General features: G+C 51.8%; 8 protein-coding genes across 8 annotated transcripts; 4 read left to right on the top strand and 4 right to left on the bottom strand.

Annotated features, from left to right (window-relative positions):
- Positions 1-1,502: 1,502 nt before the first annotated feature.
- Positions 1,503-3,422, top strand: J4E82_011044 (uncharacterized protein; the record flags this gene model as incomplete). The annotated part of the gene is made up of 6 exons (XM_051737254.1): positions 1,503-1,508; positions 1,630-1,689; positions 1,720-1,739; positions 1,790-2,199; positions 2,259-2,453; positions 2,509-3,422. 6 exons carry the CDS (start codon positions 1,503-1,505, stop codon positions 3,420-3,422), a joined length of 1,605 nt encoding a protein of 534 aa, XP_051582972.1.
- Positions 3,423-3,839: 417 nt separating this feature from the next.
- Positions 3,840-4,874, bottom strand: J4E82_011045 (uncharacterized protein; the record flags this gene model as incomplete). Its single annotated transcript, XM_051737255.1, has 1 exon — positions 3,840-4,874. One exon carries the CDS (start codon positions 4,872-4,874, stop codon positions 3,840-3,842), a length of 1,035 nt encoding a protein of 344 aa, XP_051582973.1.
- A 440-nt stretch (positions 4,875-5,314) lies between these two features.
- Positions 5,315-9,855, bottom strand: J4E82_011046 (uncharacterized protein; the record flags this gene model as incomplete). The annotated part of the gene is made up of 2 exons (XM_051737256.1): positions 5,315-9,787; positions 9,838-9,855. 2 exons carry the CDS (start codon positions 9,853-9,855, stop codon positions 5,315-5,317), a joined length of 4,491 nt encoding a protein of 1,496 aa, XP_051582974.1.
- Positions 9,856-10,103: 248 nt separating this feature from the next.
- Positions 10,104-10,680, top strand: MIC10 (Mitochondrial inner membrane organizing system component; the record flags this gene model as incomplete). The annotated part of the gene is made up of 3 exons (XM_051737257.1): positions 10,104-10,184; positions 10,411-10,563; positions 10,624-10,680. 3 exons carry the CDS (start codon positions 10,104-10,106, stop codon positions 10,678-10,680), a joined length of 291 nt encoding a protein of 96 aa, XP_051582975.1.
- A 309-nt stretch (positions 10,681-10,989) lies between these two features.
- Positions 10,990-11,947, bottom strand: J4E82_011048 (uncharacterized protein; the record flags this gene model as incomplete). The annotated part of the gene is made up of 2 exons (XM_051737258.1): positions 10,990-11,156; positions 11,245-11,947. 2 exons carry the CDS (start codon positions 11,945-11,947, stop codon positions 10,990-10,992), a joined length of 870 nt encoding a protein of 289 aa, XP_051582976.1.
- Positions 11,948-12,717: 770 nt separating this feature from the next.
- J4E82_011049 (uncharacterized protein) lies at positions 12,718-14,623 on the bottom strand (the record flags this gene model as incomplete). Its single annotated transcript, XM_051737259.1, has 3 exons — positions 12,718-12,973; positions 13,025-13,403; positions 13,450-14,623. The coding sequence occupies 3 exons, from the start codon at positions 14,621-14,623 to the stop codon at positions 12,718-12,720; spliced, it is 1,809 nt and encodes a 602-aa protein (XP_051582977.1).
- Positions 14,624-14,992: 369 nt separating this feature from the next.
- J4E82_011050 (uncharacterized protein) lies at positions 14,993-16,791 on the top strand (the record flags this gene model as incomplete). The annotated part of the gene is made up of 3 exons (XM_051737260.1): positions 14,993-15,223; positions 15,307-15,816; positions 15,868-16,791. The coding sequence occupies 3 exons, from the start codon at positions 14,993-14,995 to the stop codon at positions 16,789-16,791; spliced, it is 1,665 nt and encodes a 554-aa protein (XP_051582978.1).
- A 1,033-nt stretch (positions 16,792-17,824) lies between these two features.
- On the top strand, positions 17,825-19,071 carry J4E82_011051 (uncharacterized protein; the record flags this gene model as incomplete). Its single annotated transcript, XM_051737261.1, has 4 exons — positions 17,825-17,839; positions 17,887-17,982; positions 18,036-18,828; positions 18,878-19,071. The coding sequence occupies 4 exons, from the start codon at positions 17,825-17,827 to the stop codon at positions 19,069-19,071; spliced, it is 1,098 nt and encodes a 365-aa protein (XP_051582979.1).
- Positions 19,072-21,367: the final 2,296 nt, after the last annotated feature.

Raw genomic sequence — 21,367 nt, forward strand, 5'->3', positions numbered from 1 at the left:
AGTCTCAGTTCGCGATTCTAAAAAATGTCTTGGCAGTCAATCAGGTCAGTTCACTACCTCCAGACTGACAGTTTGAACCGCAAAGATGAACTGACAACTGACTGATTGACTGATAGCAACTCTGCCTCAGAGTCCTCCAGACCTCATGAATCCTGGTACTCTGATGTAAAAATTTGGTCGAACGCCGGAACCAGCCAGCATCGAAGTACCGACCCTGAGGGTCCAGGCAGTTCAATTCCCACCTCTCCCTCTCTTCCAGATCAAGCGCGTGCCATAACGGCATCAAACCTCGAGCTCTGGATAGCGCTAGTAAGATGGGTGTCGTAGCTATATCCCATGGGACTGCTTGTGGCGTTGAGGATGAGGATGAGGATGAGGATGAGGATGAGGATGAGGATGGAGATTTATGCGATTTGGTAGAGGGTGAAGATGGTGTGGTGGGTTGCGGTGGATCCCATTGGTCCACACAAATTCTCAACAACGCATCATCCAAGATCCAATAGAGACTCTCGCGTTGGCTGTGTAAGAATCGCTCCAATCTGACCTCTTTGTGTCTTAGAACATTCACACTCCAATCTACCAGTAGGCATGCCGCATGTGCCCACGACGCAGGCTCAACGTCCACTAGCTTGCGCACAGTCGTGGCGAATTCGCGGGTGCGATAGAAGAGCGTTTGGTAGAGGCGCGGGATCGTAGAGAGACCTTCGAGATCGTCTAATATGGTAGAGTTCATACAGCGAATGTCGCGTTCGAGTTCGCTGGAGCCAACCACGAAAAGTGGATATGTAGTAGATTGACGGTCTCTATCCCTTTTCCAATAAGGAGCGAGACCTGGGCCTTGTGGGAGCTCAGTATCGGACGGTAGGATATTTTCAGGTATCATTGTTGAGGTTGTAAACGTAACGATAACGAAAGTAATGCTCGTGTGATGGGATCTATCGCCTGGGGTATGACGTCATCTAGTCTGGGCTCGGAATACTCCTGAGACTGAGCCGAACCCATAACCCTGACGGCCAAACAATGCAGTGGCCAGAATAATGTATGGGACATGGATGAACGACTCAGAGAGAGCATGAAGGACTCTCCACGTGGGTGGGTCGCTCTACCCCACTCTACACGCTAGCGCTCTCCGACCCCGAAAGGCCGGTGCTTCTGGATGTGTCCCCTCCATCATTTGTCCACCCTTTCTCCGCAGCATTCTTCCAGAACAAGCGTATCATTTGACGATCGACTGTACAGTAAGGGTCTCGGTACCCTTCTCCCACAGACCTAAGGAATCAAGATGCTACTCTCAGCCTCCAGGTCCTGTATGATGGTAAATCGCGCTCGCTACCCTTGCTGACCATAGCGAACGATGACCGCTGTATGCCCGACCAAACACCTGCTGGCGAATCTTCTGCGACTGTGAGAATAATCAATGGGTTTTATAGTGTCTGTGTGGAAATGTTGAGTAGGTTTGTTCAGCATGAAATAGTGGGAACACTTCTCTTGTCTTCAATATCATGACTGTATTTCGTAGTCATCAAAGACCGTTCTATGGTACTGTTCCACCTTCCTAAATATTACCGATATTCCCTTCTTCGCGAGAAAAATTGAGGACGTGTATAAATACATACTCGTTCCCTCAAGACCTTCCTCACCACACCATCAATCTTCCCAGCCGCAAACTCAAAGTCCGAGTCAGATATAGTAAGACATATCTTTAACCATCTCGATTAGGCATCTATACCTTCCAAAACGTATGTGGCTATAAGCACAATTGTGAAAGACGTAGGCTAATCTAAGATAGGTCCACGTACAAAAGGCCAACCAAGATGTTGGACTTTTTCTTCTCCACCACCACCATGTTCCTCTTCGTCGGTGCGGCCTTCTCTGCTGTCTTGCCCTCTGCCGCCAAGTCCGATATCATCTTCGCCCCTATCGTTCCCACTTTTATGCCCCGTTCCGATGCTCTCTGTCTCTCCCGGGGTAACAGCACCGCTCCGGAGCCGTCTTCCAACTCTCTTTCGGGCTTCGCAGAGGACGCCAAGTACAACTCGTTGGCCTTGTCTGCCCCCGTCCCCACCGGCTACGCTCTCGCCATGAGCAACGCAAACTGTGCCTTCTCGTCCACCAAGTACATGCTGTATGTTCAACTAAAATCATACGGTCCGGAGACATGTGCCGAACTCTGCAACAAGTATGAAGGTTGTGACTCCTGTAAGTTATGTCTCCTGACACTTTCATATAGCCCTGCTAACCTTCACCTTTCTATGCAGTCAACATTTACATCCAGCGCGATCCGTCCGTAGTTCCTGGACCTGCTTGCCCCAATCCTACTCCCATCTTTGTCACCAAGTGTGCCCTCTATTCAGAGCCTGAACAGCTTTCTTCATGCACAAATTTCGGTCAGCACGTTGGCCCAGTCGATGCTGACGGTGAAGCTTTCAAGATTGCTATGCGTGGCTCTAATGGTAAGATCCTCATACGTTCATATACGAACCTATCCATATTAATGCATAAACCTAGCATACAAGAAAGTTTCCCCAGTTAGCGAGGTCTTCGTAACTGTCACAAAGACTGAGACCATTTTTACTAGCAACCAGAAGGACCGGAGGACTCTGTTTGAATACCCTACTCCCTCCGAGTATGATGCCACTACTACTGTTAGGATCCCCAAGACTACCCCTGAGTATGTGCATGTTGGCCCTGAGACCGTTATTACTCCAGCTGGTACTATCACAACGACCATCACCCTATCTGGTCCTGTCGCTACCACCACCATCATCACCCTACCTCGTCCTGTCGTTACCACTACGACCACTACCACCCTCGACAGCCCCGATCCCACTAGCACTACCACGACCACTATCAATTATCCCGGCCCCATGGTGACCACCACCTACGCTGGCCCTGATAGTACAGTTACCGTCTACGGCAAGCGAGACATCGCCGCCGCCCATTTCAAAGGCAAAGAAGAAGGAGAAGAGCGTTGGAATGCTTGGACCAAGGAGTGGAGGCCTGCGCCACATTGCTGCGATATCACGACCACCGCCACTCGTATTGGCACCCGCCGCCCCCATCACGTTCTTCCAAGCTACGTCCCTCGTAGTGTTATTGATCCAGAAGTTATTATGGTGTACCCTACTCCTACCACTTTTTCTGGTGGGAGTAGGACCTGGACATTGGAATTCGCTGGTCGTACTTCAACCATTACCACAACACTTACCCACGAATGGCAGCCCGCCACCATCGAAGCTGGTACTTACACTGCGACCCTTAGTTCTATCGATCGTTCCAAGCGCCCTAGCGCCACTGCGACAGATGCCAGTGACATGATTAAGGATAGGCCTGAGCCTATGAAGACGATCACTCTTGATGACTCGTACACGTACACTGAACCTACCGATGTACCTATGAAGACGATTACGCTTCGGGCTTAGAGTTATACGGTATGAATATCGTTTATACATCGGGGTTCTTGTGCTTCTGGGAATATATCTAGACTTAGCATAGAGTCCAGCGTTATTGCGCAGTTGCGCAGAACAGCGGAGGCATAGCACATGGCTTGGTTCCAGACCATATTTTCAATATAGTCACCTAGCAATGAAACCTCGTTTTAATTACATCCATTCCTTGAAATGTACATCTGATGTCAAGTTGGCAGCAGTTGTGCATCGAGCAAAGACGAACTTGAAGTGAGAAGTCAAGCATAAAGCCCCTGTGCACAAAGGATGATGGCTTTCCTACCATGATCATGCTTCCATTTTCTACCATGTACTCAAAATCTTTGAAAGATACTAAATAGATGGCACATTTGATGAACCAGCACCAATACACACCCACCTTCCAACCCCCCCTCACCTCTTCCTCTTCCTCTTGCCGCCATTTCCCCCCTTATTCTTCTTCTTTTTGTTCTTCTTCGCGTTCTCTCTAGCCAGCTCACACTCCTCACAAAACCATTTCCCCTCGGGAATCGTCGCCGCCGTCAACCCTACGCAGACATAGTGGAACCACTCAGCATTGCAACTCGGCCGATCGCAAGCGATCATATCGTTGTCTGCCGGGGTACCGCAGATGCAGTACTCCGGAGTGTCTTCGGAGACGGGAGATTGGGAGGATGTAGGAGTCTGCTTCGACTTCTTCCGAGGCGGGATGTCAATTTCGTCAGACTTACGCTTCAAGGGAGAAGCGGCAGCAGGCGCAGGCGTTCCGTCATCTTCACTTAGGAAGACACCCGGAATATGGTCCGGAATGTACTCTTGCTGCTCGGTCTCATCCTCCTTCTCCTCATCCCCAGCTGCTCCATCGTCCGCCTGCGACAGCTCCACCACTTTCTCCCTCTCTCTTTCCTTCTCCTTCTCTTGCTGCTCCGCAACCCCTTCAATCACCTCTTCGACCTCCTCACCATTTGCTCGGCGTCGCTCCATCTCCTCCTCACGCTCTTGCTGCATGATCATCGCGACCTTGCACTCTCCACAAGTCCACTCCGTATCCTCCGCGCCAAACTCAACGCCAGCGCACGGCAAGTGGAACCATCGCGTCTTACACAGCTCATGCTGGGCACACTCAACCATAGGCCCAGTGCGGTACGGCGCATCTTCACAGATGCAGATGCGTGGCGGAACGGGGGCATCAGGTGCACATTTAGGACAGAGCCATGAAGATGCATTTTCGGGACGGTGGAAGAGGCCCACGCAACGGAGGTGGTAATATCGGGGGCGGCACTTCTTGTTTGCGCAGCCGATGATTGGGGTGAGGTAGATTTTAGAAGAAGGTGTGGTGCAGATGCAGATACTGAGTTTCTGGTGGCAAGCGCCAGCGCTTGTTGGGGGAGTTGGAGAATGGAAATGGGAATGAGATGGCGCAGTGGGCGCGGTAATGGTTGGGTCCATGATTATTATGGGATTAAGTGTGTTGAAGGTGTAGGTAGTAGAGTGTCTGGAAATTACGATTGTGTTGTATTGGAGATTCTGAGTTAAGGTTGTTGAGGGACAGTTGGGGAGATCAAGACGTGAAGATATACCAGCAGCGCACTGCCGTTGTTAGAGTAAGTGACACAGATCTATTGTACCCGTAGAAACAACGACCAGGTGAGCGCGTCGAGAATAGCGGGGAGACAATAGTGAGACGACAATGGCACGACAATGGAAGTAAGGTGAGAGTAGACTTCTTGGCACGCAGTGTGGTACAAATCTTGTTGTATATGCAGGGATCGATACGTGAGTGTTTGCGATAGTTGCAAATACGTCAACAACACGATGCGCCTAGTACTGTATCAAAACGGAAATCCAGTGCGTTCTCATGCGAGTCATACCTCGCGACGCAAAGCTTTCTACTCCCCGTGACCGACCACCTGCCTTCTCCCATGCACACCTTCCCACTGCTCCCAGAGACCCTTCCAGGCGTCTCTCTCACTCCTGCCTAAACCAGCGAACATGGCATCGAGCCCCTCTCTATGCAAGCTAGCTGTACCCAACACTTCCCAGATGCCCGGCATCAACTTCTCCCTCACCCCCTGATCCAATCTTCCATTGAGCTGGTAGCGGCAGAAAGATGCGAGAAGCGGGTAAAGGAAGTTGCTCGCTCGGTCACGAGCCGCTTTGACGGGGTCATTGAGGTCTTTGGACTTGCGGGATTGATGGTGTTGATGCGCCTTCGTGATGGATGATTGAGGCGGATTGCAAAGAGTAGACAAGAGACGTGTGAATTGCGCTGCATTCGTAGGTGTTAGGCGAACGGGCTCAGTAGCGGTGACTGCGCGTAGCCATGATGGTAGAGCGCCGCTGCGACTAGCATTTGGAATGAATAGGCAAAATAGTAGGCCTTGTAGAAGGGGTGGGAGTAGGTGGAAACGTCCACCTAGGCGACCTCGATGTACAAGTAGGGTCAGGCGACTCGTCTGGCAGAGCCTTGAAAAGATCTCAGGAGCATACTGAGATGACAGTGCGGGACTGCTTCGTGACGTGAGCTTGACAAGCACGCTGTAGACGCATTCGATGCTGTGTTGTGATGCAAGCGAGGGTTTGTCGTTCAGGATTGTGTCAATGCAGTTGAGCAGAGCGTTGAAAGACTCGAAATCAGGACTCTCGGTGAGCAAAACGCAGATCCTAGGCAACAGTGCGAGCTGCTTTTGTCTCATCTCTGCGTTAGATTCTAGCTGATCGTCCATAGTGTCGATGAGATCACCGAGGATACGGTACGAGGCAGCCAGGTTTGGCTGTTTCTGATCTACAACCAGTGTTGTGATAAGATCCAACTTCTCGTAGAAAGGAAGCGGTTCGAGTGTGGTCTTGAGTGTTCTGTACACGGCGCCTTGTACGTGAACTGAGCTTCCTCTAAGCACAGTAAGCGACAGACAGATCAGCCACTTTGCATCTTGGTAAAGCTCGTATTTGGCGACCAATGCATATACCCGTGCAACGTAATCAACAGCTTCGCTCGGAACGCTGACCTCTGAACCAATATACTGGTCGAGATCGAGAGCATCCTTGAGCCACGTACGAAGCCATGTCTGGATACGGCTGAATTGCTTAACGTCTTTCAATGCGTCTGTTGACAGCTCGTTGAAAGCGTCCAACGACCCTAGCAGCAACGCCATGTCCTCGCTTCCAAGGCATTGCTTCAAAAGTTCGACGTAACGTTCGATATGAAGCAGAGAGTTTTGCTTTTGGACCATCGACGTCGCTCGGAGGATCGAGAGTCTCGCTAGCGAGCATTTGCTCGTAGCTTTAGCCACAGATAAAGATTTTCCGGCGTAGTCGATGAAAAACTCTTTATTTTGCGCTTGTGACTGGTTCGGAATGATATGTCCAAGGGTTCTTTGCACAAGCTCTCGTAGCAGTTGCAGCGCGGAGTCTGTTTCGAGTTGTTGGCTATGCAGCTGTTCTGCGATGCTAAAGATGACGTCTGCATCCGTAGAGACCTTGGCTGTTGCATTTGGAACTTGCTGGAGGTGTGCCATGATGCTCAGTACTATCATCGTACTCGTCTGCCCAAGGTCCAGAAGTTCGGCTGTGCGGTCCAAAATTGCTTGTCTCTGCTCACGGGACAAAGCAGCAGGGTGGATATGAAGTATCGCCTCACCAGCCACAGCGTGCATCCTTATTCCAGCTCCTTGCCCAAGTGCTTCCAGAAGGGCTACACAGTATGCATTCTGTATGACGGAGTTTCCCTCCTCGATGATTGATTGAGAAAGTGACCGACAGACAAGATCACTAGTGACGCCGTCAAACTGTGGAAGCTTTGATAATATGGCAGAAAGAGATTGGCGGCACGCGTCAATCTCCACGTGCTCAAGGAGATTGACGGAGTAGGCACAGAAGATTTCGATCATCGACCGCTGTCCTTCGGTGTCTAGCTGACTGGAAGAGAAACAGTCCATGACTCTGGCTAAGCCACTGCGGATGACAATCTTGGAACCAGGGAGTGTCTGCAGGCGATCACATGTGTTGAGCCAGAATAGTACTGCAGCTGCTCGTATGGTTGGATCTGCGCCCCGTCCAGCGTCGTTGGATGTCGTCGACATAACTTCTATAGCTTGTTCCAGCAGCGGGTAAAGCAATTCCTGTTGCAACTGTGAAGAGGCGTGAAGTTCGATGGGCCACAGTTTCGCCAGCAATTGGCACAGTGTGAACCAAGATAGATGGGACTGTGTGTACAAGCTGTAGTGACGCTCTTGGACCCACGAAGCGTAGGTGAGAAATAGAGCACGAAGGTCGGCTTTTAGTGCTGCAATGTTGTTTTCAGACTTGATAGCTTGAAGGAAAGCTGGAAGCAAGATAGCACTACTCGCGGCGTTCTTGTACGCAGCGAGTTTCTTGACTTTGACACTCTCCTTGGTGGCAGTCTCGATCGCACCAGCGAGCTGTGCCAGGCGCTCCCCGTGCTCCTGAATCACTGTAGTTATCTGGCCTTGGGTTAATGATGACTCGAAAGATTCAGCCAAAGTATTCCACAAAGCACGATCTTCCCACACGATGTCCTGTCGCCCTTCAAGAGTCTTGCGCTTGCCGTGTCTAAAGCTCTTGACTAGTTGGTCATCCCATCTTCGGACAAAGCCTAGCAGGTTACGGTTCCGCACGAAAGCCAGCATCAATGGGTTGATGATTCGCTCCAAGATTGCGGATCTTCCCAGCTGAGCATCACTTCCGTCATCAGAGAAGCCTGAGCCCTCTAATTCTGTAGCTGATATTTTCTCAAAGACAAACTCGGCAAGATCTGTGTGGTCTTGCGAGCCTCTCGCTCCAACTTTGGACTCTACAGCAAATACTGACGAATCAAGCTCAATCAAGGATGCGATCAGCGACCAATGCACCTGCTTCTCTTGACGTTCGGGATATTTCACCCCGCAATGGTACCAGAAGATGTTCTTGATGAGGTCCGAAGAAAGGCTTACTTCATGTACCTGCAGAATACGAATAGCGCCACTGAGAGCAGCGACGGCGGTTGGCCGTGTGATATACTCGGGTGGAGTGACCAGCGAGCATCCAGCGCACTCTGCAAGCGCGGAGAAGACAGCCTGTAGCCAGGGCTTTTCCACAGCTCTGCTCTTGGGTGTCCGCGACGGAGAAGCGCGAATGGCTAGATCTAGCACATGAGGTACTGTGTCGAAGAGCAGCGCGAGTTCTGCAGGTAGAGCATCTCCACCATCTTCGATCTGCGCTGCCTGAAGAAGCTTTGCGCGGAGCGGCTCCAGGTTACTTGCAAGAACCGTCGCATCCCGTGTCTTCAGTCCAGCGCTTGTAGAGTTTGCACCGATACTGGCAGAGGGTGCGGCGGTTTCGGCATCGTTGAAGAAAGCAGCTCTTGAAGGCGCAAGCAAATGTCTCGCCAACAGCTTGTCGAGCACTGCAATCGCGCGGTCCAGGGTACGTTGGGAAACCTGCGTCGTGTCTCTGCTGCGCAGGGACTTGAGATGTTCCAAGAGTAGCAAAGTCGGTACTAGGCACTCTGTGTTGAATTCTTCAGCGGAGGCTCCGGACTCGTCTTTGGTCTCCACAGCGCGCAAATCCCACATCTCAAGCGCAAGTGACAATTGGAGATGCTCGTCCAGAGGGGTATCATCGGAAGCGCGAGAGCGAGCTGCGCACAATATTCGGACACCAGAAAGCCAGAATCTGAGGATGCGCGAAGCCTGGGTACTTTCTGTCCTCAAGACCATCTTCATGAGCTCAGCCTGAGTGACGTCGTCGGACTTATCACTCCCAGCCAGGTGCGCGATTGAATCAACTGCTGCCCTGACCACGCGGAAAAGATGGCCAAGATCGACAGGACCAAGTGCGGCCGATGTCGAAGGTGATGCCTCAGCTGTGCCGCGTTTTCGTTTCTTGGATGGCTTGGTTCCTTCTCGGATAGTCGCACTTGATTCCGAGTCGTCCTTCATGTCGACATCTTCCGAAGTGGCTGCGGGTTGTAGGGTCGAGTCTGTGTCGAAGTTCTCCACGAGCGTTCTCTCCAATATGCTGGGGAAGCTGGCGTCTCGTAGATGTGGCGCACTACGAGATACAGGCAGAACGTGTATCATCCAGTCTAGAAGCTGCCATGCGCTGACGTTTGCTCGCGCCGCCCGCCCAGTTTCCGTCTCATCTTTTAACTTGTCGAGAATCCAGCGCAGGACCCATTCCGCCCTTGCGCGCACAAGTCTTTGTATGATATCTGATCGGACCTCCTGGTCTTGTATCGTACTCCAGTCGTCAGGAAGGCCTATGATATGCGCAGCTTGGCGAATCTGCTCGTCCAGGTCGGAGAAGTCCTGGTTGATGGCTTGCAGTCGCGGCCGGGTGGACGCAGGATCATTCTGCGAGGCCTTCAACCGTGTCAGCGCTTTCTCAAACTCGGAACACCGAACACACTTACTGGCTTGCTTGGCGCCATCTTGTCACCTCTTTCCCCGTTTGTGGATGCAGAGACCTTGAGAAGATCGCGCAGCCCTGGTATGCGGAAAAAGTTTGGGCACGGACCAGGCCATCCTGGTCGTTCCTGCCAAGGGCCGGCGACGTCAAAGTTCCGCTTGCAGCTCCGCCCAGAGACGCTCAACACCACGTCGAACCGCTGTCCATCACTCCAAGCACACCGAGTGCGCCGTTGAACCCATCAATTGCCCTCGAACACATACACACACCATGGCCGACAACACCCCCCAGCCCGTTGCCTCCATCCCGCGCACCACACGTCCCATGAGCGAAGCTCTCCTCAACGAAAAGGTACGGCCCAGGACATAGTGATAGAGGCACACGGCACACCGTTTTACGGCTTGAGAGAGAGGGATCGGAATGTGGTAGAGGCGAATTGGGCGGTCAATGGCAATCTTGGCCCGTCTCACGCGACTTCTGCCCACTTTAGTCGACTCCTGCCCACTCTCAAGCCGATTCTATACGGAGATAAGAGCACTGGACATCACCGGACAGTAATGCTAACATGTTTGCCTAGTGGGACCGCTGCCTCTCCTCTATGCTCATCCGCTCCGGCCTCGGTCTATCATTCGGTGTTGTCTTCTCCGTACTCCTCTTCAAGCGTCGCGCGTGGCCCGCATTCGTCGGTCTCGGTTTCGGTGCCGGAAGGGCATGGGAAGAGTGCGACAACGTGAGAACCCCCCCTACAGAGACAAATGTTCAGAATGTCAAATGCTAACATATAGAACAGTCATTCAAGCGCGCAGCATCACCCCCAAAAGACGGCCTTCGTGTTATCCGACCATAAGCCATCCATCCCACACGAACGACGAGACGGGACAGAACTATTCTATGTAATTCGAGCTTTGCATGCGAAATATGCATTGTACAGTAGGGCATGGTATAGATCATTCTGGCAATCGAGTGCTGTACATTCTTCACGATTCTTTAAACCTATGTTACAGTTGTTATGTTCACTCTAGCATGTGCTTTCTCTATCCTCATACCCATACCCTCCGATCATTGCCCCATGTTCTCTTACGCCTCTTCGCTCTCTGAGTATCCTCGAATACCGTGACTGGCGTTACGCACCTTTCCCACATCCAAAATCGTTTTCTCAGCCTTTATAGTCCTCAAACCCATATTCCTCTGCCCCATCCTTGATGATAAGCTGGTAGGTACTAAACACGATACTCTCATACAACTCCCGTCCTGCGGCTCTTGCCTTCTTATGCCAGGGACCGAGACCGCCTTTGTACGCGTCTTCCCTACTATGCCAGAAGCCTGTTCAGATCGTCAGTCTCAGTTCATTAGATAGCACCTCACGAGGATGCATGACTGAAAAGAAAGAGAGAAAGCAGACACAACGTACAAGTAGCCAGATTCCTCCTCTCCTCGTCCCCTTTCCCGAACCAATACTTCAATAGCCCTCCACTCTCACACGCCTCACGATGACTCTCCTCATCAAGTCGGTACAGCCATTCTTGATCAATGTCCTCTTTGAGCTGCGAACGGAAGACAACGACGTAGAATGACGTTTCTTTCCATTCGTACTTTTCCTGCGCAATGAGGGTACGCAGAAGGGCTAGTACGACAGAGAAATTCAGGGCGAGAGGGTACGGCGCAGTTGCGTAGGTTGGGGTAGCCGGTTTGAGCGCTGTCAGGGCTAGTGCGAGAAGACGGGAGGGTATGGTTAGGTGAGGGGAGGAGAGGTCGAGATAGTGGTTGGGGATATTGTATGGGGAGGAAATCAGGAGTGTGGAGAGTGTTTCGGGGTCTTGATTTGGGGTCGAACGTTTGGAAGTATCATCTGCAGTTTGGTAGAGCTGTGGGTTGTGGAAGACGAGTTGGTCATGTGCTGCGGCTTCGAAACGCAGTTTGTCGAATTCGGACGTTATGCTTTCCGGATTGAGGAGTTGAACGCTGTGAACGTGTAACGACACGTCCGATTGTGATGCTGTAGGTGGCAGTTCATCGTCGTTGGCGGTGGAGGCCTCGGGCGGTGACAGGGGAGTTTTGACGATGATGCGATGACCATGAGCTTGTATCATCGTGGTCGTGCCTCCGACAGCCATAGCTCGGGTGAGTTTCTCAGATGTAACTGGAAGGGTCTTCTTTATGTAGTTGTTCGGTACCGATTTGTCGCACTGGGCAAGCTTGATAAAGTATTCTTCTCCGCTCTTGGAATGATATTTCGCGAACACTCAATGGTAAGTATCACCTACAATAGGTCTAATTGACGGCAGTGTGTGATTATGAAAAAGCTTTTAGGTGTTCAATTCAGGCGTGGTGAGCACGCGATGTCGCAAGCTTGAAGTTGCGGTGACTGATGGGTGACCTTTCGCTACAAGCACGTCGGATCACGCAATCTGACGAATGTCGTGCTAGACCCCTCATGATCAACACTCGCAAACAGTTGGAGTTCTCCAAGGGAAGTAGCAGTCGCAAGTTCACATGCGGCGTATGACATGGCTGATTGGTCCGAGGCCCGGTTACGTACAATACGATGCATACCCCAGTTCTACCTGCAGTGAGCAATGATCCTCGCAACGAATGAAAAAGATTGAAACCCGCAAATACGCATGATATCTATTGAACTCAATCGATCCATTTACCTCGGAGTTTGACGCCAATTGCAGATGCAAGAGATGGTCGAGATGTAATGCCTGCCTACTTTCGAGCTTCGTGCAAGATCCTTCGTCTCAACGTAAATCTCAACCTCTCGTATGTCTCAATGTCTTCTCAGAAAAAACTCCAGAAAGAAGGAAAGAAGGAGGAAAGGGTATCATATGGAAAAGGAATTCGCAGAGCGAACTTGCATACCGAAGTGTGGCAAAGAGGAAACTCAGTCCTGAATCTTCGTTTGGGAGAGCTTGAACATGCGTTGATAGCCGTACGGATTCTCGGCTGATATAGGCACCTCGGCGCCATACTCTTCGATGCAAGCATCGAAAGGCTTGTTCGTTAGGCGATTGTCTCCCGGCGGTAGGGGAAGGTCAGTTGCTCGATCTCTCAGCTCTGTTTTGAGCTCCATGAGGTTACCCCATAAGATGAAGAGCTTCTCCTCGAGTTGGTTGAGAGCGGTGGGCTTGTTTATGATACTATAAGCGTATTAGCAGACGTCCAAGCCATCATGAAGCGTGTCATCTTACTCTTTAGCACTCATCCCCAGGAGGAACATCGCCGCATCGTTGTTCACGACCACGCGCAACTTCTCGGATACTGTATCGCGGGGTATGCTTGCATCTTCGAGCAGGAGAACAAACCCCCATTCCCAGATTTCTTTCGTTGGACCGTCAGCGGCTCTTTGGTTCTTAGATTGCCCTCTCCACTTTCTATCGCTCTTGGAGTGTGCGAACAGCTTGAGCTCGGGAGGATAAACATCTACTACACGGACGCGAGATCGATGTTTGCAGTTGATGAAAGGGAGCTTATAACTATGGTGCTTTTCTGGGGTCTGAACCTCGAGGTGATGGTTGTATATGATCTCGGAGATGGTGGAGGGTTTTATGTCAGGATAAGCAGCGATGACTGAAGGAGCTTAGTATATAGGATGACGGATAAGAAGGTATCTTACCATTGGGATTGACCCCGCCACGAGTCCTCTCCAACTCTTGTTGTTTCTTCTCCAGTTCGTCTTGCTCGGCCTGTTTCAGTACTCGTTGCCTTTCTCTTTTCGCCTGTCTCTTTTCTTTCGAAGTTTTGCCTAGGGTATTCTTGGGTTCGTTCTGCATAGCCTGGAACGCCGTCTTGTTCCCACGTTTTTGCTCGTACTCTTCTCGGCGTTTGTCAATCTCCTCTATGTCGGTCGTGTTCCCCATGTGACGTATGTCGACCTTTGATGGGTTCCGGCGGTCTTCATGTATCGCGCCCTCGAGGGAACCCCTACTGGACGTCTTAACTCGCATATTTCTCATAAAGACATAGTCGCCATTAGCAAGGTTTTCCGATGCCCAGGTCGCGTTCGCTCCGTAGAGGGTGACATTCAAAGTCAGAAAGCCATATGGCCCTTTCCAGTCCCTATCTGATGCGAAGTGGCTCTGCTCCTGTTCTGGATCTGCATAGTTGTACATTTGCTCATTCGGAGTGTAGTCGGTTACTTTCAGGTCAACTTGGCCTCCCATCTGATAGTAGTAAATGTTGACAACCTGGGCACGGACATCATAGTAATTATTAAATTGTAAGTCCTTGATCAAGCTGACTGATCTTCTTGTCCTGGCCTTCGACGTATTAACCACCACATGCTGCTGCACTTGTTGCGCTGCGCCAGTAGAAGCATTCTTCATATGGATGACAGCCATCTGCTCTGGGATCGTAGGCGGTGGGCCTCCAGTCAAGGCGTGAGGCAGTTTCTGACTGCCGGCCTGGAAAGGGTGGCTCAGGCCTGGGACCGGAATCCTGCTGCTAGGAAAAACGAGCATGTTGGTGTCGTACATGTCCCGACCAACGGCCTCCTTACGAAGATTGAATTCCTGGATTTTAAACCCGCGGAGCATGACAACATCGCCAACCCCAGAGATTGGAGGGAATTTGTTCTCAGCGCGTCTGAACAAGCGGCAACGGATGCTTGACTGATCACCAACATCACCGGACGCAAAGTCATCTTGGATGGTGAAGTCGAGGGCCCAGGAAGTGCCTCTAGTTGACTTTGGCGGATCGTAGTTGACAAGAACGCCGATCAGGTTGACACTGTCAGTAGGGTAGGTGGCGTCTTTGATGGCTGTGAAGCCTTTGGGCAGCTCCAGCGGCATTGCAACTGGAGATGGCCGAAAGCGGTTAGCGCAGTCTGCAAGGCCGTCAAAGAAGTGGGAGCAATTGCAGGGGGAGGCAAATGGCTTGAGCTAGGCCTTTGTCTGTAGTGTTTGGCCTCTGAGACAGGCGGGCAGGTGTGACAAACATATGCAGGGCGAGGGGGTACATGTCTGCGCCAGCGCGACGCGTCGTGATGGTGGTTGCTTAGGTAGAGCGCTCGAGCCAAGCTACTAGCGCCGATACCCGCTTCGCCGCTTCCGCTTTCAAAATCACCCCTCTGGTTGGAAAGTTTACTCCCTTTTACAAACAAACACGCCGCACCAAATCTTGCCCGACTCAGCACACTGCAAATCCAGAGAGTCGCAGAAATGGCCGACAAGTACATCCCCGAGCACCGTCGCACGACGTTCAAGGCAAAGAGCGCCTTCAAGCCAGATGAACTCCGCCGCCGCCGTGAAGAGCAACAGGTCGAGATCCGCCGGGCGAAGCGTGAGGAGAACCTCGCAAAGCGCCGTGGCATTGCTGGCCGTGACCAGCCCGGTGCCTCGCTCGGTGCTGCCCCCGACAGCGACGATGAGGGCGGCAACATCGAGAGCCAGGTACGTTCCTACTGTACCCCACTATTTCTGAATGCAGGCGTATAGAGAGCAACAGAGCACACCAGGCTGACACACCCGCACAGCTCAACGAGGAGCTCCCGCAGATGGTAAAGGGCGTCTTTTCAGAACAGATCGATGAGCAGATCCAGGCGACAACCAAGTTCAGGAAGCTGCTCTCCAAGGAGCGCAACCCCCCCATCGAGCGCGTTATCGAGACTGGTGTCGTGAGCCGCTTCGTCGAGTTCCTGCGCTCCCCGCACACGCTGGTGCAGTTCGAGGCCGCCTGGGCCCTCACCAACATCGCGTCGGGTTCGGCGCAACAGACACAGGTCGTCATTGAGGCGGGCGCCGTGCCCATCTTCGTCGAGTTGCTCAGCAGCCACGAGCCAGATGTTCGGGAGCAGGCCGTCTGGGCTCTGGGTAACATCGCCGGTGACAGCCCCGCATGCCGCGACTTTGTGCTGCAGGCCGGTGCTCTCCGCCCGCTGCTTGCGCTCTTGGGCGACAGCCGCAAGCTCAGCATGCTCCGCAATGCTACATGGACCCTGAGCAACTTCTGCCGCGGCAAGACCCCCCAGCCCGACTGGCAGACTGTGAGTTCTCTTTACAGCCCCACTTAAGTCGAAATACTAATTATCCAGCAGATCCAGCCTGCCCTCCCCGTGCTCGCCAAGCTCGTATACTCGCTCGACGACGAAGTCCTCATCGACGCCTGCTGGGCCATCTCCTACCTTTCCGATGGCTCCAACGACAAGATCCAGGCCGTCATTGAGGCTGGCATCCCCCGCCGTCTTGTAGAGCTGCTCATGCACGCGTCCACCTCCGTCCAGACCCCCGCCCTGCGCTCTGTCGGTAACATCGTGACTGGTGACGACGTCCAGACCCAGGTCATCATCAACTGCGGCTCGCTCCCTGCACTGCTTTCGTTGTTGAGCTCCACCAAGGACGGAATCCGCAAGGAGGCGTGCTGGACCATCTCCAACATCACCGCCGGCAACTCCACCCAGATCCAGGCTGTCATCGATGCTAACATCATCCCTCCTCTGATCCACCTCCTCCAGAACGGCGACTTCAAGACGCGCAAGGAGGCCTGCTGGGCCATCTCCAACGCCACGAGCGGTGGTCTGCAGAAGCCTGCTCAGATCCGCTACCTCGTCCAGAGCGGCTGCATCAAGCCTCTCTGCGATCTTCTGGCCTGCCCTGACAACAAGATCATCCAGGTTGCCCTTGACGGTCTTGAGAACATCCTCAAGGTCGGCGAGATGGACAAGGAGGCCAGCGAGGGCGGTGCTGGTGGCGAGCCCATCAACCGCTACGCTCTCTTCATCGAGGAGGTCGGCGGCATGGAGAAGATCCACGAGTGCCAGAACAACGCCAACGAGGAGATCTACATGAAGGCCTACAACATCATCGAGAAGTACTTTTCCGACGAGGAGGGTGAGGCTGAGAACATGGGCGAGGCCGGACCTCAGGTCAACCAGGAGGGTCACTTCGGTTTCGGCGCCGCTGGTCAGCAGCAACAACAAAACTTCAACTTTGCCAACGGAGGTGACTCCATGGACATGTAAACGGGACAAGATCCGTGACGAGTCCAAAGTTGAATGTTGCATTGCTTGCAGTGCAGCCCTTCTACCACGCTAGCCAGCCACGAGAGCCCGACTAGTAGTGTTTGCGGTATCCTGGATGAAGTCGGAGATCATACACGATATGATACATGATCCACGGAAGCGCTATGATTGCGAGGACCTTTGTGTTTCCTTGGCAATACCCCCATCCTTTCCAGCTATCACTTCGCCATGATTTAAATGAAGCCTTAAAGATACACCGTCTTGTACCCCTCCCATGTTCATTAACCGCATCATATCCCCGGCGTTGCGTGTTTGCCTAGCTGTCTGAAGATCGCAATGGTTTGGACTGGGCGGTCTGCTCTGGATGGAGCTCTACACATTGGGTGGAAGAGTGACATGCGCTCGCAGTTCAGCCGCGCCAGACAGATAGCTGAATATAACGCCGAGCAATCGGTCTACAACACAATCTATCGCGATGATGAAGATTCATGTGATTGTGAACGAGCATCACCACTACCGTGCTTGAATGTAGAACAGTTGTTACTTCAGACACCGCCAGCAAATCAACGTCTTGTCATAACTAATCAAAGCAAGGTCCAATCCTAAGTGATTGTAATCGGGTCATCACGAGACGAGCGCGAACCCAGGAAGTCGTGAACTAAACGGAGCTAGCTGGGAAAGTAAGTGCGTCATCCGCGGAACCCTGAACACCCCCGCCGGCATACCTCCGCGAACCACGCGTGGGGTTAGTTGTTTCTGCGCTCGGTTCGCGATAGCATGTCGCGTGCCATTCATAATGGCTTCTGTCTATCTGTCTGCGCGTGTCGACCGTGTTTCTGCACAACTTGCACAACCCAATGATGTCTCAAGCAATGCCCTGGACCGATGGCGCAATCATCGCGAACACACCGCCGCGCCGACCTCGCAGCCAACTCACCAGCATCTTCACAACTCCTAACAGTCATATCACAATCGCTAATTCTGCATGATACCGTTGTACTGAACGTCGAATATACAACAACACCCACCCATCATGTGTAGATTCATGGTAAGTATGGCATCTTACACCCGCCGCGCTACAGCTAACAACCAAAGGTCTACAAAGGCAAGGATGAGATACTCCTCTCAGAGCTCATTCTAAACCCCTCCCATTCCATCCTCACACAGTCCTTCGACTCGCGCCTCCGTCTAGTACGTCTCTTCCCACGAACCCACATCTCCCCTACTAACGCACTCATCACCAGGACAGGCGCCGCCCGCACAACGGCGACGGCTTCGGCATCGGCTACTACACGTCGCCCTCCCTGGGCCTCACGCCCTGTGTCTTCACCTCCACGATTCCAGCATGGAACTGCATAAACCTCTCGCGCATCGCCTCCAAAACCACATCCTCACTCATCTTCGCCCACGTGCGCGCCACAACTGAAGGCAACCTCAGCGACAGCAACTGCCATCCGTTCTCCTACAAGTCCCTCATGTTCATGCACAATGGCGGCATCGGCTGCTGGAAACAAATCAAACGCCGGCTTGCTATGGGCCTGGATGAGAAGTGGTTCAATGTTGTGGGTGGTTCAACAGACAGTGAGTGGGCGTTTGCTACATTCTTGGATTGTTTAGATAAAGCGGGAATAAGCCCGGACAAAGAGGTGGAGGCTGGTGTGGGCTTTGGACATACGGTATTGAGGAAAGCGATACTGAAGACGATTGAACGGCTCAACGGGTTCATCAGGGATGTTGTTGGGGAACAAGGGGGTGGGGTTGGGGAGGAAGATAGTAGGAGTCTGCTCAACTTTGCTGTCACAGACGGTGTTAGTGTTGTGTGCTCGCGGTATGTGAGTAGCAAGACGGATGAGGCGGCGAGCTTGTTCTTTAGCAGTGGGACGAGTTGGAGGGAACTCAATGGCCAGTCGGTGGGCTCGGATGCTGGTGCGAGTTCTGTGGATGATGAGGATAGGGAGAGGGACTATGTTATGGAACGCAGGGATAAGGGAAGTGATATTGTGCTGGTGGCTAGCGAGCCGTTGACGTTTGAACGGGGTATGTTACTTTTTGTACCTTTTCCTCTCGACTGAACTAACAATGACAGATAACTGGGTCACGGTTCCAACAAACAGTACGCTCACTATCTCCAAGCAAACTGTTATGATTCATCCTATCGTCGATGAGTTCTATAGCCCCAATCCGGCGCATGAGCGCAGTGCGAACTTTGCGCAGGCGAAAGGGCAGACGGTTACGGGGAGTGATAAGAGGGTCTTAGGAGGTGTGGGAGAGGTATCTTAGGTACGATTTCATGCTTGTGGAAGTGACTACACAATGTGATGCTATCACAGCATATACTGGTGCTTGTTGAGATTTGCCCTCTCTGAATTGCTTATCGGTGACTTGTGATTAGTTTGAATAGCCTGACCACCGGCGGTACTCACGGCTCCCAGATTTGGGCTATCGTTACAGAAACCTGGGGTTTGCTATCCATGCTATTATACGTTCCTTATATGTTCGCTTAGTTTCACAATGTGGCGGTAGCACAGGGCGCAGCAAGTTGACGAATGGATGGAGCCTTGTAGGCGCCAACCAACCAGATGGAGGAAGTGGGGTGCTGTTCTTGCTCAGCCTACCATCTGTCATGTGATGTCCAGTATTTATGATAATCACAAATTGCGATGCCATACTTTGATCACACACTGGTCTACGCGCGCTGTAGATTCAAGAACATCGTTCATCTTCACCATGGCTTCGACTAGTACTAACGAGTTGTGCGAAGCATGCCAGAGCCTCTTTTTGAAAATTGGCTCCTCCATCGGCAGATTAGCTGACTTTTCTCGTTACGATACGCATGCTAGCTTTTCTCATCACCATACGTTCAAATCGCTCGAAGAAAGTTGCAAGAATGGTTGCGGCATATGCACAGAACTTATGCGTTCCCTGAAAAACACCTGGGCCAGCCCATGTAAACCGCCGCAACGGCCGGAGTGGGAAAGGAAGTTGAAACCCTTGAGTTGGTTAGATTGGTTCGAGAAGTTCTTTCCAACCACATGTCGAGTCGATAAGTTCTCAGCGAGTTGGCAAAATTCCTTAGAGTTGACTTTCAAAAGCCACAACGACGGGTACATCGAGTCCCAGAAGTACGGCTATGGCTTCAAGGTCAAAGGCAGTGGCTATGGCTTCAATATGCGTTTTATCCTCGAGGTCGCCGAGGATTCCAATGGTCAGTGGGTACTATATTACTGATCCTTTTAAACATCACTCACGAATTAGTGAAGGTAACCTAGTCGAATATACGCCCTCTTCGTCTACAGACTCACCCCAAAGCTGGGATCTGATACGTCGCTGGTTGAGCCAATGCACTCAAGATCATGGCCGATGTAATTTGGCAAGCCCGCAATCTTGGGCTCCAACACGTTTACTTGATGTCGGTACGTTCGAAGACGATTTGGTACGACTGTTAGATCGTGCCGAAACACTTCCTCTATCCAATAAGCCTTACGCCACGCTTTCTCACTGCTGGGGTACGACGCCACTCATCAGAACGACTCAATCCAACATACTGGAGCATCGTCGTGAAATACGTCATCATTACCTACCGCCGACTTTCAAGGATGCAATTAAAATTGCTAGAACTCTCTCCATACGCTACCTGTGGATAGACTCTTTGTGTATCATTCAGGATGATACGCATGATTGGGAGCAGGAGGCTGATTTGATGAGTAAGGTTTATATGTATTCCTTCATCAATATAGCTGCCACTGCATCGGACAGTAGCACTGGAGGCTGCTTTCGGCAAAGAGATGGACGAACTGTATTACCTACAGAAGTCTACATTCAGATGCACGACAGTGGGCGTGATAATGATGGAAAACCGGCGAAAGTCAAGTATCGTTTGGTATTACACAAGGACTTGTGGACCGAGAAACTCGCGGATGAGCCGCTGAATCAGCGCTGCTGGATATTACAGGAGCGCATACTTTCGCCGCGCGTTCTTCATTTTGGACATGAACAGCTCTTTTGGGAATGCCGAGAGTTTGTTGCATGCGAGACTTATCATCAAGGTCTACCTGCCAGTTTGCGAAACCATCCATATATCAACATCAAACGACTACAGCTTGGAGACGAACCCAAAGACGACCGATGGCCTACGAAGTATGTCTCAAAAGCCTCTCAGGACATCTCAAATGTCCAGAGTCTTTGGGATAAATTCACATCGATCTTCCGACCTGTTGTTATTCATGAAACAACACTGTACGCTGGCTTGAACGACACGTCCGTCTATCAAGATTGGTACTCGGTTGTTGAGTTCTACTCCATGGGCAACTTGACTTTCCCAAATGACAAGCTTACAGCTTTGTCGGGTATTGCACAGACAATCGTTGCCATTGAATCTAGTAAACTTGGTGATGGCTATCTTGCAGGCTTATGGCAGTCGTCACTACCCGCCTCTCTCCTCTGGCAACCGATATATACCTATGTGCCGAAGGAAATCGGCACTCTTCACTTGATAAAACGTATACCTCACTATTACTGCCTGTGGAATCGATTCCCGGACACCTGCCAGCGACTGGAGCGGGACCCCTCGTACTGC

This window comes from Alternaria postmessia, assembly GCF_024291825.1.
Source record: "Alternaria postmessia strain BMP 2775 chromosome Unknown scaffold_161, whole genome shotgun sequence".
Taxonomy (NCBI): Eukaryota; Fungi; Ascomycota; class Dothideomycetes; order Pleosporales; family Pleosporaceae; genus Alternaria; species Alternaria postmessia.